The sequence below is a fragment of the Corvus moneduloides genome, chromosome 11 (assembly GCF_009650955.1).
Source record: "Corvus moneduloides isolate bCorMon1 chromosome 11, bCorMon1.pri, whole genome shotgun sequence".
Classification (NCBI taxonomy): Eukaryota; Metazoa; Chordata; class Aves; order Passeriformes; family Corvidae; genus Corvus; species Corvus moneduloides.
The window spans coordinates 2,182,091-2,199,099 of NC_045486.1; the positions used below are offsets into that span (position 1 = coordinate 2,182,091).

The 17,009-nt window shown below is 48.7% G+C and overlaps 1 protein-coding gene across 12 annotated transcripts in view; it reads right to left on the reverse strand.

Moving 5' to 3' along the window:
* Positions 1-17,009, reverse strand: part of ITPR1 (inositol 1,4,5-trisphosphate receptor type 1) — a 160,341-nt gene that overhangs the window by 63,252 nt on the left and 80,080 nt on the right. For 5 of the 12 annotated variants that reach the window (XM_032121349.1, XM_032121350.1, XM_032121355.1 and 2 more), the window contains 8 exons: positions 16,708-16,833; positions 15,878-16,006; positions 13,806-13,832; positions 12,847-12,967; positions 11,554-11,738; positions 11,244-11,392; positions 10,255-10,366; positions 6,766-6,792 (listed from right to left, as the gene is read on the reverse strand). In XM_032121349.1, coding sequence (XP_031977240.1) covers positions 6,766-6,792; positions 10,255-10,366; positions 11,244-11,392; positions 11,554-11,738; positions 12,847-12,967; positions 13,806-13,832; positions 15,878-16,006; positions 16,708-16,833 — 876 coding nt within the window. The remainder of the gene's footprint in view (positions 1-6,765; positions 6,793-10,254; positions 10,367-11,243; positions 11,393-11,553; positions 11,739-12,846; positions 12,968-13,805; positions 13,833-15,877; positions 16,007-16,707; positions 16,834-17,009) is intronic. The other 7 variants (XM_032121347.1, XM_032121358.1, XM_032121356.1 and 4 more) reach the window with 2 other exon arrangements.

Consider the following 17,009-nt stretch of genomic DNA (forward strand, 5'->3'; position numbering starts at 1 on the left):
TGTACAGGAACTGACCCTCTGGTGACCGGAATGCTTCCAGCATCCGTTTCCCCAGCACAGGCCACGTGTGCTTCCCAGAACGGACTGTCTGACTCAAGAGTGGATGTATCACCACCAGAGCACGTGACAGCTCCAGGGCAAATTCACTACATCTCAATTTCTGAGATACAGATGAGCTTTCCATCCTTTTTCTTTACAGTTTGGAGGAATTCACCCAAGTTTTATTCTAATTTGCTTTCAAAACAACAATCAGGATGAAACTTATCTAATCCTTCCTTCACAGAAATTCAAACTACTACTGTGATGGAGTGGAAAAGCAGAAGGATTTTCATTCAGGTCTGAAGCATCAGAATTGCTTTTCTCCATTTTTTTTTAAACTCAACTATGCAATAAACACCCAGACCACTGAGCACTGAAAAGGCTTGAAATGCATTTAAAAGGCTGGTGGAGATTCCAGTTCACATACCGGGCCTGCTCCAGAGAGTGGCTTCAGCAAAACAGGCTGGAAAGCATCACACATTGTAAATAAATGAGAGGGAAATAATCTTATCAGAAACCCCCCATGTTTGTGAGAGCACACAAACACACATTCAAAAACCTGGTCCTTCTCTCTTCAGCCTCACCAGACTTTGGAATTTTGACAAAATAACAGACAAACGAGCACAATTCCAAGCACAAATCTCCTACGCTTCAGGCTGCCCCGGAGTTCAAAGGACTGAGAGGTGACAAACCTCAGACTGCTGAACTGCTGACACTTTCCAAACTTCCACACAATTCCTTCAGGTCTTTCTCCAAACATCCCTCTCAATGGGACAGGAAGGCAACCAGCTGGTGCAAGGCAAGAGTAAACTGACACCTGTCCTGGGAGGTCCTCACTCAACACTGAGCTCTTTGAGGAAGCTGAGCCAAACTCCATGGATTTGGCTCCAGAGATAACACAGTGGTGAGGAGTGGGATGCCCTGGGCCATGCAGGAAGTCGGGTTCAATCACTGAGAGGTCCCTTCTGGTCCCGAAATCTGTGAATTCAGGAACTGACCCAACTCTGTGCATATGGCATCTCATTACTGGGGTGGCAGGAGGAGACATTTGGCAGAAAGAAGGAAATAAAAAGGGAAAAACACAGCTACAGAGTCAGCCAAATAGCACATTAAGCTTTTGATAGCCAGGCTTTACATCCAGATGCGAGGAACTGGAGTGAAGATGTCAGCTGAATGTTATTCTGAAGCCTCTGCCTCGGCTCCTGCACTGCTATCTCCAGCATCAGCTGGAATTCCAGTGGGAATGGCTGTTCAGATTGAGTCCTGCAAGTCCCTTTCCACTTTTTCCTCCCTTCTCTGAACTTCTCTGCTTTTCCCTTTGAAATACCATCAGCTCTTCCTTGAAAGGCACACAGCAAAAGCAGCACCTTGTCTGATTTGTGGCAACAGACAAGAGCACAAATTATGTTGCTGTCCTTCATAACTCTTTAAAAATACCACAGAACATTGTGCAGCTTCCTTGCCAAGTCCCCTTTGTAAAGCCAACACTGTTACCTTGTGGAGCTGAAGAAAAATTTGGATAGGAAATTTCTAGCCCCTGCAGATGATCTGTAGGTGTTTGTCAAACAAGCATTTGACTTGTTATGGAGAAGTTTCAGGGCAGAGGGGAATAACTGGGACCCAGGAGCACTGAACTGCTCTGACAAACTTCCCACGTTACATTTCCCCCTGTACAGACATTGCATTTTCAGGGATGGAGGCTCTCAGACCTGCCTAAATCGGGCAGAAGAAGGAGACATGGGGCAGCACCTTGTCCTGGCACAGGTTCCCCAGAAGGCACGTGGGATTTTGGGGGCAGGGGCAGCCCCCCAGCTCCCCGAGCCTCCCAGCCCTGGCCTCACCACACACCCAGGGCAGGGACCCAGCTGAACATCCTCCCTCTTCTCAGGGAATGTGCAGAGACTTTGTGCACTGCCAGTCGAGGAGGTGGCAAATCTGGCACAAGGGCTGCCAGTGCCTGCACTCAAAGGTCACCAAGATCTGCCTACGGGAATGCCTTCCCTCATTTTCCAGAGTTTTCAGTGGAGAAAACATATTTTAACTTGGGCTGGGACTTTCCAGGAGCTAGAGACCTCAGTGTCTGCCCTTCAGTGGGAGTGCAACCACTTCCTCCTCTTTAAATCCGTGATCTTGCAGGACCTCTACAGTAACTGAATACAGTAAGAACTCCTTTCACAACACATTTTACAGCAGCAGTTTTAATTAACCAGTAAGATGGTATAACTATTATTTTTTTGGTGACAAGTAACTATAGGAAATGTTCCAGTCTCCTTTTCCAAAGAGCTCACCAATTCCAGTCCGTGTTAAAAAAAAGCCCAGTCCAAAGATTGCAGGATTTCTCAAGGGGAAAAAAAAATATAAAGCAGCCCACAAAAATTTATGAGTGCCTGCATTTCCTCTGCTTGAGACATAACAAGTGAAGCACTGTCTAAGTGCAAAATACACAAGAGAAATAACTGTGGAGTAAGCTCTCTGCAAGGAAAATAATTCCCAAGTGCAGCTTTCCAGCTCTGAAAAGGTTAATACACTTCCTGATTCCAATCAAAAATGCATAAAACAGCACATATTTTGCACCTTAGCCACTCAAATTTTAGTTTATCATAGATGAAGAGCAGTGAGAAGGTTAATTCAGGCAACCCCTTTGAACCAGGATCTTCAGTTCCCTTTTCACCTACTTGAAACCTCAAAACCAAAGGAAAGAGGTGAAAAAACCCCAAACCTAAACTCTACTGAGCAGGTCTGCAAGTGTATTTTACTGGATAGAGCTGCCTTTAAATGTATCAGCGGCATAAAGAAGTGTCACTACTGAAAAAACAGGTAAAACCCCAGCACAACCCTAAAAAATACCTCAGTAACTACAAGGGGAACTCCGTGTGCTTACAGAGTTCTGCTGGATTTGGTTGGATGGTTGCTGGCCCCTACCCCAGCCCTGAGGGTTGGGGGGGAGCAGCAGAGCAACCCCATTTCACCCTGGAAAATGAGGCAGAGCTGCAGAGGTGTGGGATCAGCCTTGGGAAGCAGCAGCAGCAGCAGCCCCAGGCTCGGCCGCTACCGGCACAGGCTGCGGGCCAGCGCCGGTGCCTGTAAACATCCCCAGCGCCTTTATTGGCAATTACTGCTGAAGGTCACACATCAGCAGCGGGCCTAAATTCCAGGAAAAAAAGCTCTTCTTATGTAACTGCTGCCTGAATGTTGGCAGGTGCCCAGCGGAACAGCTCACTGCAATGTGGCTGGGAGGGGAAAGAGGAATTAAAAAAAAAAAAAAAAAAAAGGCAAAGTAGGCCATCTCCCAGCGCGATCGGCATCCTGCGCGTGCCACCTGCAGGTCAGCACCAACGGGGCCCTGCCTGGCAGGCGTAGAAGATTCATGGTTTCTCCACCATGGGTGTGTTTTAGTACCCAGGGCTCGCACTGCAGGTGGAAACTGGGCCACGGTGTCCCCAGACGGGGACGTCCGAGGGGAACGTCCTTCCCAGGCCGTGCTGGGCTGGCCTGGAGCACCGGGAGCCCACGGTGCAGCTCAGCCCCAGCGTGCAGCACCGGGAAATCTGCATTTGCATCACGCCTGCACCTTTCAGTGCGTTGGGGATTGAACTGACAGCAAATTAAGCTGTTGTGCCTAATTAGAAGCAGGGTTTAGCTCTCGCTGTTGTGCAAAGCGATTCACACTTGGTGGCACTGAGGAAGAATTTACCTCTGCCTTGAGACAGCAGCACAGGCAGCAGCTCCATCAGGAACAGGATTAGAGCAGTTCCAGCCCAGGCAGGAGGCCATCAACAGAGACTCAGCCCAAGGGCTTTTAAGGACAATGCCCTGCCTTGGGGTTTTGGCTTTATCACCTGAGACACCTGCACAGAGCCAATGTCAAACATACCCTGTTGAGCTCTTCAGCTCCAGTCAGAGCCTGCAGCTCCTGATCCCATCCCATGCTCCAGCAGAGGCAAAGGGCAGCCCCGACACCACCCAAAGGCCAAGCTCTGAGCACACAACTCCCCAACACCAGGACAGAACCAACACAACCACGGTGCAAGTGTGGTGTGACACAGTTTACAGCTGCCCACGGTTTTGCATTTCTATCAATGCTGCACCACATCACCTTGGCAAACTGCAGTTCCTCCCTGTCCCTCCTTTCCAACACAAAGGGAATTACAGATAGACCCTCAGTAGAAAGCAAGTGAGTTAGGACAACAGCACCAGCCCTGCTGTTCCCTTCCACTCCACTTCTCCAGCATCCCAGGCCCCCCAGCTCAGCCCGGTATTGTCCGGGGCTGGTGCCAACCCCACACTCAGGGGATCTCCAGCCATTGGGTGAATTCCAGCATGATTCCCCCACTCCAAAGGACACTCCCTTCTTCACTGACAAAAACGTTAAAGAGGGTCTATCATGACTTCCTATCACAGCTTTCATTAACAAACACATGGATCTCCTGGCATTTTTAATAGCCTTTGTTTTTTGGACCCACTGCTCGCTGGGTTACCTTGCAGGACACAACTAAGATAACTCAACCTGCATAAAAAACCACCATGAAATCATGCCATAAGCAGTTACTTCAGTGGAGTTTCCCCTGAGGGAACAAGGAGCGTTTCAGCTGATCAAAACAATTTAATTGTGCATAGTTTTGACAGAAAAGCAAGTTAATAATTCTACTAATAATGGAGATTTTTGTATTCTTTGCCCTAAATGTTTACAGTTTCCAGGGTTGACAAGGGGAAAATAAGAAAAACAGAAAACCCCAGGATTTCTGAGACTTGCCAATGGCTCCAACTCCATCTGAGTCCTTTTCTTTACACAGCCAGAGCTCAGTGCTGATGGTTATACACACACCTGCTCCTTCCGTGCACTTGCTCCATCAAGGAGCAATAAAATTCCTCCTCTGCAGCCTCCAGACCAAATCCTAAATTGCTCTGCACACTCTGGCTGATTTACTGCAGGCAAAGACAGCACATCACAGCCAGAAACCAAAGGGAAAGACTTTCACATAATGACTTAATTTGCAATTAAACAATTCAACTTTCTCTCTGAAGTTTCTCCAAGCTAAAATTATAGATATACACACGTGCTATTCTGGGAAGCTGCAGCAGCACATCATCCAAAGGACCTGGCCTGATGGAAATGGTTCTGTGCTACAGGTTAATTTTTGGAAACCAGAGCAGACTGCTGGTGTGTATGCCCCAGGTAAGAGGGGAAAAAATCTGGGTTTGTTAACAAAAACACCCAGAGAAACAGACAGCAGAGCACCTCTGTAATGCCAGAAGTGTGTGTGAAGCTTGGAGACACACCTGAGATCTCATCCCAGCACAGCTCAGAGGCGATGGCAGGGCAGGAGGTGAACTTGTGCAACAAGAAATTTGTTTTTCCAAGTCACAATCAGACTCTGGGCTGAAAGTAGTGATAGGAAACCCATGACATTTTTCTTAGGGAAGGGACCTCCAAGCCTGACTGGACCTTCAGCTCCAGCCCTAAAAGTCCTCCTGAATAAAAATACCCTCCAGGCCAACGGGGTGACGTGCACAGTATTTGTCTACTTCAGTGACAAGTAGTTTGGCTTTCAAGTCCATTTCACCAGGCAAGGTCCCCAAATATTTCATTTTCAGAATGAAGTTTACCCAGTGAATTCAGGTGATTAACATCAAAATTAACAAGTCACACCAAAAAATTGTTTTCTGTAGATTTCACTACCTACTCCACTAAATGAAGGTCAGAAATGCTTTAGACATTTTAAGTGGTTGAGCTTTGCTCCAAATAAAAGGCTGGCTTGGGAGAGAACACAGGAAACAAAGCACTGAGAGGAAAATACTTCTTTTTTCCGTGGTATTTCAGTAAAATAAGGTGCCAGTCAATCACTTTCTCAGTATTATACATTTATGCAAATTCCACGCCCACACCAGGGTTTTTTTGAGCTGATGAGGAAGTTGCACAGCAGAGGCAGCTCAGCTCCCTCCGCCCTGCGCTGCTGCCCCGACCAGACACTTGGCTTGTCAGAGTCCTTGGAAAGCTTCATTTCAGTTAAACTCCAAGTTTTCCCCCAAACAGGGCTTTTCTGCCTGTGCCAGCACGGACACAGCGCAGTGCCAGCCCCGGGGTGATGCAGGAAGCTTTTCACCCAGAAATAGCTTCCCAAGACACCGATTCCACAGGGTTATGCACCACCCATCCCACTGCCTGACGTGGCTTCACACCCAAACCTGACTGAGAGGCACAGGAAGGGCACTGGAATGTTCTCACGAGCTGCAGGACTGTCACCTTTTTGGGAAAAGCAGCAGCACGATTTCTGCACAAGGACCTGCCCCTCCCCAGTGCCACCTGCACCCCTGCTTCTGCATGGACACAACTGAACGTCACTATTTAGTTTTCCAAATAAAAAGAAATAACCCCTTCACATATGACACAGGAATGGTGGCTAAGTGCTAAATGCTGACTGCTTAGAGCAGCTCATCCTCCAGATCTGATCCTAAACTCCACAGGATCTACCACGGCACCAGCTGATTGCAGACTACCAAAAATGATAACTCCATTTGGATTAATATTCCAAGTAATGACACATGGAATTGGTTATGGTAACTATTCCCAGGATAGACACACAGCAGACTGAAAACTTCACTAATTCACTGACACAGGCACACAAATCAGAACGCTCAGTGCTGCAGAGACAGGACAGATCACAGGGCTACTGGTAAAACAAACACCATAGAAACAACACTGGAGAAAAGAAATAAAATTAAAACCTCAGCATTATCCAATTCAATGGTAATCTGCCGGGAAAGAAAGAAGGGGAAGAATTGAAAGCAAGGATTAGTAAGAGAAATGACACATACATTTCATGTTAGGATCTTATAAATCATTTAACACTTTAATGCTGCAATCCAACATTATTTCTGCAGTGGGCACGAGGAACATCTGCCAGCGCCGGGTTAGGGAACAGACACTGCTGGGAAAGCTGTGCCAGGGAGCTTGGGAGGCAGGATGTGCCCTGGCTTTGTTCCTGTGCCAGTGACAAACCACGTGGGCTGGCTGACCTGGAGCCAAGGACTTCACCCTCGGGCACGGGCACGGGCACGGGAGTGTCACGAGCTGTGAGCAGCAGTGGCAGTGCAGGGGCTGCATTTCCACTCTGGGGGGAAAAATGGAGCTTTCCTATCCAAGTCCTGCAGAGCTGAGGCGAGTCAGCTGGTAGGCACCCGGAGAGACGTGCATGAATGACATGTTTCAGCACAGTGAAAAACTTGGGTCTAGCCTACACTGTCAATGTAGTGCAGTTTTGTGCCTATTAAATACTCCACAGTATGCTCCCCGTCACTGAGCCATCCTGAGCGTGTGCCAAGCGAGGAGTCTTTAGCAATATGTAAAAATTTGAGCCTTCCCACAGGCTTCTGTACATCTGTGCTCTCCCCACGGGTTTTGCTCGCTGCTGAGGAGCCCCAGCTGTGGGACCTGGGTGACAGGAGCACACCCCTTGTCCTCCCTGCACTGCCCACCTTCACCAGGGACACAGGCCAGGAGGGTGAGGTGTTCTGTGGGCTGGGAGATCCAGCAGGAGAGGAGGAGCCCCATCCTTATGTAATTCAGGTTGTTCCAGCGAGCACCACGTGGTGCTGCAGCAGAATCACAGGCGCTGCCAGAACTGCCCCGGCGCTCTGTGGCTGGACACGGGTGGGGAGGGACAGCTGAGAGCCCTGGGAGAGGGACAGCACACGGGGTGACAGCTCTGCACTGAGAGGAGTTCAAATGGGCTGTCAGGAAGAAACCCTTCCCTGTGAAGGTGGGGAGGCCCTGGCTCAGGTTGCCCAGAGAGAAGTCTTGTGACTGCCCCAGTCCCTGGAAGGGTTCAAGGCCAGGTTGGAGCACCTTGGGCTATGGCAGGGATGGAACTGGGTCATCTTTAAGGTCCCTGGCAAGCCAAGCCATTCCATGGTTCTGTGCTTGTGAGGTCAATAAGCTGCTCACAAGGGTAAGTTCTGCCACCTCAATGCGTGGAACCCACGTCTATGTAGGGACTCCAGGACTTACAATGGGGTTTTTACAATGTAAGAGGGTTTTTTCCTTCTTTTTTCTGTTACACTACAGGATGATTTTGAAAACAAAAGGTGCTGCCTTTTAGGTAGCGACTAAATTCAGTTCTCTGAGTCACAAGGGAGAACAAATCCGACTGCACTGCTCACAGCCAGACAGTAAAAGCTGTTCTACTACTACTCACAGTCTATCTGTGAGCAATCAGCTGCTTCTTCCGACTCGGAAATCACTTCACAGGCAGGCATATCCTGACTCCTTATGTAACTGAGCTACTGCTTCAGAAATTAATGCTTCTGCCACACTTTGAAGATTTTTTTAGCATCTTGTGGGGTTCTCCATGGTCTGAATGGTGCAAGGTATGTTAACTGCAGCTTCTAGAAATACTGCTTCATCCAAGTTAGCTGAATAAAGTCTAAGAAACTCCTAGAAATTGATTTCCATTTTGGAAAATCTCTCAGTGGCCAACAGCATTTAAGGAAAACCCTCAAAGCCTTGACTTGGGTCTCACTGGTGTATAATATGTACAGTATGCATCACCCACTGCTTTTATTACTTAAGGTGACCTTGGACAGTGGCTCCTAGCTGTTTTAACAGGAGAGGGAACACTGAGCTGCTAAAGAACTGTGAAATGTGATCTATGGTGAACCTGTTACACCCCCAGTGCTGAACATCAGGAAGTACCAGCCCTCGTTAGAGGATCACCAATCCCATTCCCAGGAGCAGACTGACTTCTGCAGGCCACAGCCAGCCCCTGCCAGGTGGGATGTCTCCGCGAAGGGACCTTGAGGAGAGGACACAAGGTGATGCCCCAGCACAGGATTTGGCCACTTGAGCAGAGAAGGACGATGTGCTCCAAGCTGACACCTGCAGCTGTGCCCTTCCCTATGAGCCTGCTCCCTCCCCATCTCACAGGGATGTGCTGCTTTCCTGCAGCTGGCTAGGGAATTCCCTCCAGCCAGTGGACTTCCTCAAAACCACTGCTGCTGCACCATGAGAAGGCCCCAGACAGCAGCAGAGCAGCAGCCGGAGCCGGGAGCTGGGCTGTGCCTGGCAGCACATGGGAAGAGTGTTCCCGGCAGGGCAGGCAGCACACCCCTGGCCATCCCTACCCTTCGGGCATTTTCCTGGGAGTCTCCTGCTCCCTGGCACTGCCTGTGCTCCCTGGGCGTGCTGGGAGCAGCCCACACGTGCACATGCACACCCACATGTGCCAGGCTCCCACTATTCCCTCCCCAGAGCCTGGGCACTATGTCCTGCTCCTATCTCCTGGGGACATTCCCAGCTGGCCACGATGCTCCAGGTTCCTCTGCCTGTGGAGCATCTCCCTCCCTGGCAGCTGCTACAAATGAATACTGCTGTTATGAAACACTGAAGTTTTTGCCCTTTTTGCTGTGAGTTGAGCACGAGGCAACAGCTCCAAACCCAGCTGTGGGGGAGAACCAGACTGAGACACCACCTGCTCCTGGGCATAGCCTCCCGTGGCAGTGAGAGCCCTTCCACATCACAGCTTCCCCCAGCCCCAGCTCCTGCTCCCCAACACCTTCACTGGAAGGGGTGTTCCTCTGTACCCACTGGTACAGAGGCATGGGAAGAACCTCAGCTGATTAGAATTCCAGGAGAATCCCCAAATCCCAGTCTCAGCTGACTGTAGCCATTTCTAGGAACACAAGCATATGGGTGCATACACACCCTCCTGATGTAAATAAAGAATAGGTCTGTACCTACAGAAGAACGTTCTTCTCAACCAGTCAAGAGTTGTATGTAGGAAAGGAAAAGAAGAACCATGGGTGGGTGTACAGAGTGTTTCCATCTATAAATCACAACAAGATCACTCAGTTGTACACAAATTCCAATTAACTACAAAACACCCTCTTGTTGCAAGGTTACATGACCTGGTGAAGAGTCACCTAGACCCAGGAAGCAGATAAAGAGGTTATAGCCTTCATAAAAAGGTAACAAATTGATATTTTAAAGTGCCAGCAGCTGCAGGGATTAGACTTAAACTTGCCAGTCTCAAGTAGAAAAGCAACAGAAATAAGCTTAACTTCAAATATGATTTCAAAGGTATTAGTTGACTAAAAATGTTTTGTTCCTGTTCCAGCCTAGAAGTGCTTACACATACAAAACACCTTGAAAAAGCAGGAGTTTTATTTTCCTTTACTGAATAAAGACAGTGTTTAACAGGATGATGGACTGTACCTTACCTTTTCTCCATAGCCTCTATCTTTGGTCATCATTTCCCTGAGCGTCTGTAATACCTTAATGCACAGTTTCTCCTCATTCTCCTCCAGAAGCTGTTTTGTGTGCTTAATTAACCTGAAAAAAGCCATCAATCAGGTTAGTGCAAATATTCTAAAAATGGGCTAAGATACATGTGGTTATCTTCATTGGTTTATGCTGCAAACAAGCTTTATCATCACACTCTTACACAACCATTTTGGAGCGTTCTCTCCAGAGCAACAACCGACAGCTACCAGGGGAAGCTGTGGAGGAACCTGCAGTCCCTGGGCAGGAAAAGAGCCAAAAACTCCCTCTGGCTGCAGGCAGCAAGGAATCAGTGGGATCCAGGACCTGATGGTCCCCCAGAATGACCACTTAACAGTAAGAAATCTATTCCACTTAAAAACCACACTGAGAGTCCCAGATGGTGCAACCTGAAATCCATCCCACCCAGCTCTTGGGACTACCTCAGTGCCCAGCTTCCATAACCTCCGTATAGAGCCCACCCCTCCAGGAGGTGATGGGAGAAGCTGGATCTGCTTTGAATTGCCCTCCTACATGACCCTGTAATCTTTCCCCTTCCTCCTCTCTAACTGTGCTGATGCCCGTGACAACAACTGATCCTGATGTGTTCACCCTCACAAACATGACTGGGCTGAAGGCAGGTATCAATAACTGGGATCAGCTCAAAACTTAATTCTTTTGTACAACTGCTCAGGACATTTACATCCTGCAGCAAACGGATTTTTAGGCATTAGCTGGGAGAACATATCAACCAGTCTTTCCCCATTCCCACAAGCAGGTTCCCCCACCCCCAAGGAGAAATTGCCTTGACCATATCACAAAATACTGATTTTTACAGGTATTTTAGAGGATATCAAGTATTTACCAAGCTCAGCAGGAGGGTTCCATTCCACAGGGCATGGGAAGATTGGGAAAAAGCAAAACAAGCCAGACTTCTAAGACAACTTACTTGCAAATGAAACCTCCACTTTCACATTTCCTCCTGGCATCCGTGTTCTCTGGAAAGAGCAGCTCAGGCCTGTGGAGCACATCCACCAGCACTGACAGCTCTGCCTGGACCAGAGGGCGCAGGCGATCCTCCAAGGCTGACACTATGTCCTAGGAAACAACCACAGCCAGGTTTAAACTAACATGAACAACACACACATCTATAGGTGAAGTAATTTTACAAACGGCAGCAGAGGGTCAGGACAACCTGCCTGAATAAGTTAAAAGACCTCAGGGTTTGGTCAGGTGAGACCTGGGAGCTGTGCAGTCACCTGTAACCTCTCGATGATGTTCCTGTAGTCCCTGGAGGCGGCGAGCACCGAGTCCCTGCGGGCGGCGTTCCGCGCAGTCATCCGCCAGTTCATGGCAGTCTTCTGCACGATGTTGTGCGATTTCAGGAACAGGTTGTTCACCTGACTGTCCAAGTCCACGGGAATTGCAATCGCTCGGCTTTTTGCTGCAACAAGCAAAATCAGCGGGAATTGAGCCCAGAGCTCATGAACCAACACAAAAAACAAGACAAAGGTCTATGCAATTCCTTCCTTCTACAAACTCTCCTTCACAGCATGAGAGGAAACAGCCTCTAGCTGCACCAGGGAAAGTTTAGATTAGACATTAGGAATTTTTTTTTTCACAGAAAGGGTTGTAAAGCATTAGAAGGGGCTGCCCAGGCAGGTGGTCAAAAAAAATCCTGTGGCTGTGGCACTTGAGGACATGGTTTACTGGTGACCACGGTGGTGGTGCTGGGCTGATGGTTGGACTTGATGACCTTAAGAGATCTTTTCCAACCTTAACCATTCCATAACTCTCTGAGTGTATTCTAAACAGGGCAGTGCTCAGTCCCCGTGCAGGGTCAGGCCTGGGCAGGACTATGTTTAGAGGCTTCCACACCTCAGAGCTGTCACTGTTTTTAAAGTGTGGGAGTAGGAATCTGTCCCTAAACACACACCCCCAACAACTCGTGCTGGCACAATTGGACACAAAACCAGAACCTGACCCCACATCCAGTGCAAGCTACTCTTGCAGACACTGAAGGTGGAGCAAATTTATGGGCAGGAGTGGGACTCCCAGATGCACCAGGGGAGGGTCAGGTTGGACATCAGGAGTTTCTTCATGGAACGGGTGGTCAGGCATTGGAACGGCCCAGGGAGGTGGTGGAGTCCCCACCCCTGGAGGTGTCCATGGAAAGCCTGGATGTGGCACTCAGTGCTCTGGGCTGGGGACAAGGTGGGGATTGGGCACAGCCAGGACTCGATGATCCTGGAGGGCTTTTCCAACCTCAATGCTTCCATGAAAAATATCTTCCTGCTGCAGATCACCTGCGGGAGGACTACAGGGAGACTGCAGAGAGAAAGCACTTCAGGTGACAGTGACAACACCCACTGCTCAACCATGATGATCCATCAGCACAACCCTGGCTTTGTACTGAGCCTGGATTATGAGTAATCCCCAAGTGGCACCTGCAGGACGCAAACCGCACCGTCCCTGTGGCAGGATGACACGCAAGCAGCAAGTCCTGGATGGCCATGTCTGAGCAGGCAGCTCTGCTCACACCCACTCCTTACCTACGTCTGAGAGCACCCGGATGCAGCTCTCCACAGAGGCCTTCTGGCTGGGCATGAGCCAGGTGCAGTGGTACACCCTGAACACCCCCTGCAGCAGCTGCACGAACACGGGCTGCCGAGTCTGCAACGCAAGCACAGCACAGTCACAGCCCTCACTCTGAGCTAACCCCAGCCCCAGCTCAGCAGCATTCTCCAGTCACTTCTAACTGGTCTGCAGCACTTGTTGGGCAACTCCCTGTGGTAGCTGGGCTATCTACCACAGGATCAGCAACTGGATGGGAAGGGTGGGAACCAGCACTGGAAGGGAAACATGAAACAGGAGCTTCTGCAGCAGAAAGCTGTGGTAATTGAGGCTTGACTAAGCAAAGGAAATAAGCAGTCACCTTCATCTGTTTAATCAGAGCTATCAGCAACCCTGGCACACAGATTCCTCTTTTAGTGTTGACCAGCAGCTGACTCAAGAGGCCACAGGTAAATGGGACTTGGCTGTGTGACAGCACAGCTCCAGAGTTGAAAACTCATAATTCCAAGCATTATTAGCTGGTATCTAATTCACTGAGAAACCAGCTGTGTGTTATTTGGAACACAGGCAGTGGCTGGTGGCAAACACTGCAGCTGCTGCAGATCAGCCAAAACCCAGGTGTGGTTTTCACCCCCGAATTTCACAAGGTGATCTTCCACTACAGACAGGTGAGCTGCTCCAACAAACCCATGTCCATGAGTTCCTTCACCTTTGCAGCTGCCCAACAATAGTGACCAAAACTCCATTTGGCTCTGTACAGTGATTACTTAGCAGAACAAAGTATTTTACCTGTAGAGGAAAGAGTATTTTAAATATTTCAGACTGAGAGGGAACACCCCATATCCCTGTGCCCATGAGCTATGGAATGCTTCTATCAGCTAAGGGAACTACACCACAGTGCAAACACCACAGGACTTAGGAACCAGGGAAAGAATACCTCATTTATGCTGGCCAACAGTAAAGCCTGTTTGCAAGAAAAGAGTGTAGTTAGAGTAAAAAGCCAAACCTATTAGCTAATTAAATCTATTATATCAATTAAACAAAATGCACAAGAGGAGAACCAAAATGCAAGCCCCCAGAACTGCTAGGAGGCAAATAGCCATTATCCTTTCTGGAAGTAAGCCAAACACCAAAACCATGGCAAACAGCAGCATTCACCCAGGGCCCTGAAAATACCTGCATGTTTGGATTTAAACCACCCACACATTCCTTTCGGTTCATGTCTAAAGATTTTTTTTTTGGTCTTAAAAAGCCTTTAAGATGTTTCACTTGCTTAAACAAGGTCAATAAATCAAATAGGAAATTTACTCCATGTCTCTCGTGTCTCCAACTGCACTTGGGAAGGGAAACCCTGGGCAGCAGCAGCCTTGGGAGGCAAACAGGCTGAACAATGTTTGTTAAAGAGGAGCTGCGGGCAGCTGTCCTTTGCCAAGAGATTCGTGTCCTCCTAATTTTATACAATCTGAGCCACATGATAGATGGACAAGGTGTTCCCTGAGCCAACAAGGCTGGGCCTGACTCAGGGCAGGAACAGTTTCAGTCACACAAGCCCTGACATGAAGGAGCAGGAGGCAAGAGGAGGCTGGCAGGGGAAGGGACGGGAGCAGGAGGTGCAGCAGGAAGGGCAGGGAGGGACTGAACCCAGAGCAGAGCAGCCACATCCCTCACCTACAGACATCAGCCCACCTGCAGCACCTCAGGGGGGAGGAAATCCCACCTGGAGCAGGGATGGACACCAGGCAGGGGGTCCCACAGGCTGTGCTCCTCAGGGGGAGAATACTTGGGTATAGACAAGAGTATTGACAGGCAGGAAAAGGGAGAGAAACTGCTTTTAACTTGGAGATGTAAAGATGAATCTAGGACAAGGCAGATCTATCAACTGAGATGGGAAAAGAGGTGAACCAAGTGACTTCATCCTGCTAGACAGAGGGGGAGATTGAGAAACTAAAGAAAAACTGCTGATATAACATTAACAGATGGCTAAAATAGGATGGCAAGATGTGTGCTCAAATGCTGCATCTCAGAGATGACAACCCTGAGCGAGGCAGCCCAGGTACATGGCACAGAGGGGAGGGCAGAGCCCTGGGGACAAGGCCACAGTCTCTATTTCTCACTTCTTTGATGAGCACAGAAGGTGATGAGCAATAGCAACTGAAGTCACCTGAGGAGCAAATCAGCTGCTGCACTGCTCAGACTCACGTGAGGTCAGAGACAGGGGTAGGACTGGATGAGCTTTGAGACCTGGAGATTGCACGGCAAACATCTGCCTTTGGCACCACCAGGTTGCATCAAGTTTCAACAACTGCCCCTCTCAACCTCCTGCCAGAGCTGCCAGGCACCTGACTGCTCCACCACACCCTCCCAGAAGTTACTTATTAATAAAGAACTGCGTTATCTCTGTGCAAACACAGATATTAGGGTGCATCCTGACACTGCTGTTCTGCTGTACACATCTCTGCCTTCTCCCCTTCACAAGTGTTCCAAGCTCCTCCTTCACATTTCCCCAACTTTTGAACAAGGCAAAAACCTGCTCAGTGAGACGCATGAGAGCTTCTGGATTTTTGTTCTGGATCCTTTCTTTTTTTTAAAGGGAAACTAGAATCTTTCTATAAAATATGCTTTCATTAATCAATCACCCTTGCTCCCTCTGTGATGCCCATGGCACGGGGTTGGATGAGATGGGCTTTAAGGTCCCATCCAACCCAAACCATTCTGGGATTCTATGACACACAAGAACTCTTCTCCAAAAGACCTTGGTGGTAGCGCAGAGTTGAATCCACTGATGAATTAACGTGACACCTGAGCTTTTCTAGAAGAACATTTGTACTGTGATGTACAAATCTTTCCCTTTCTACAGCAGAAAGACTGCTCTGGTCACCAAGAGCAGCGACGTATTTGCTCCCCCATTACAAGGTGTGTTTCCTTGGCACTGGTAGATGGCACCGAAGCAGAATGAACACAACTGCCTTGGCAGTGCTTTCCCTGCTGTGTGTCTGTGCATGTCCCCACCTGCAGGGTGGTGCTCTGGTCAGAGAAGGGCGAGCTGAAGAAGGTGGTGACGATGCTCATGACGATCTCGGTCACGTACTTCTCCAGGATGGAGTCCGCGTGCTTCCTGTCGCTGGTGTTGTTGCAGGCCTGCAGCACAAACCAGAGCAGGGTCAGGAGCAGCTCACCAAGGCAGCTGAGTGAGGCTGGAGCTCCTCATTTCACCTTGTCCTGGTCCCAGCACTTCAATGACGCCGATGGCACTGGGGCTCTGCATTTCCAGCACGTGCCAGAGCAAAGCCAGAGCTGTTCCTGGTTTGATGTGCTGGCACAGAGCACGGCTCGGGGGAGGGGAAAAAACCACAGTGTCTTGGAGGAAAGCAAGAGGAGGATAGGAAGGACTGAGGTGTAATGCTTTCGTATGGGGAAATACTTGGAATCCCAGGCAAAAAGCCATATGGCCAAATAAACGGCAAGCCTGGAAAACAATCTGTCCTGACCTGCCAAAAAACGCTGAGTGCTGCTCAGGAAGGAGCTCAGTGATCCTGGCCAGAAAAAGCAGGCCAGGTGGCAGGACAGAAAAGGCACTGGACAAAGGAGCAGGGTGTGGAGCTTCACTGAGCTTTGGTTTGGGCTTGTTTTTTTTCTTTTAAAAAGGAAAATATTAATGTGTTCCATGGAATATGACTAATGAAATCCACAGGCATAAGGAAAAGGAGGCACATATTTGCAGGAACAGAGTAGTCAGGGTACTTATTGCCTTGATGCACTGGCATGTCTTATCCTTACTGTTCTGGATTAAAGAGGTTTTTAAGCTTTCTGAATTCAGTTCCTTGATGCAGATACATTACCCGACAGATGTCAACCAGGAAGTTCTCAAACAGCTTCCACATGTGATTACTGGTGTAAATCTCTTTCATTTCTACTTCTGTGTCCACATAGCAGTGATTCAAGAAGTTGATGTATGCTATTTTGACCTAAAAGAGGAAAAAATAATTAATAAAGAATAAAAACCTGAATGGTGGCATGAACAAACAAAGTCACATTAAAACTGCTACATAAATAATTTGGAATTCTACTTCTTCCTTTTACTTAAACACTGATGAAATTTAATGCCATGAATAGCAAGACACCATCCAATAAAAAACCACCA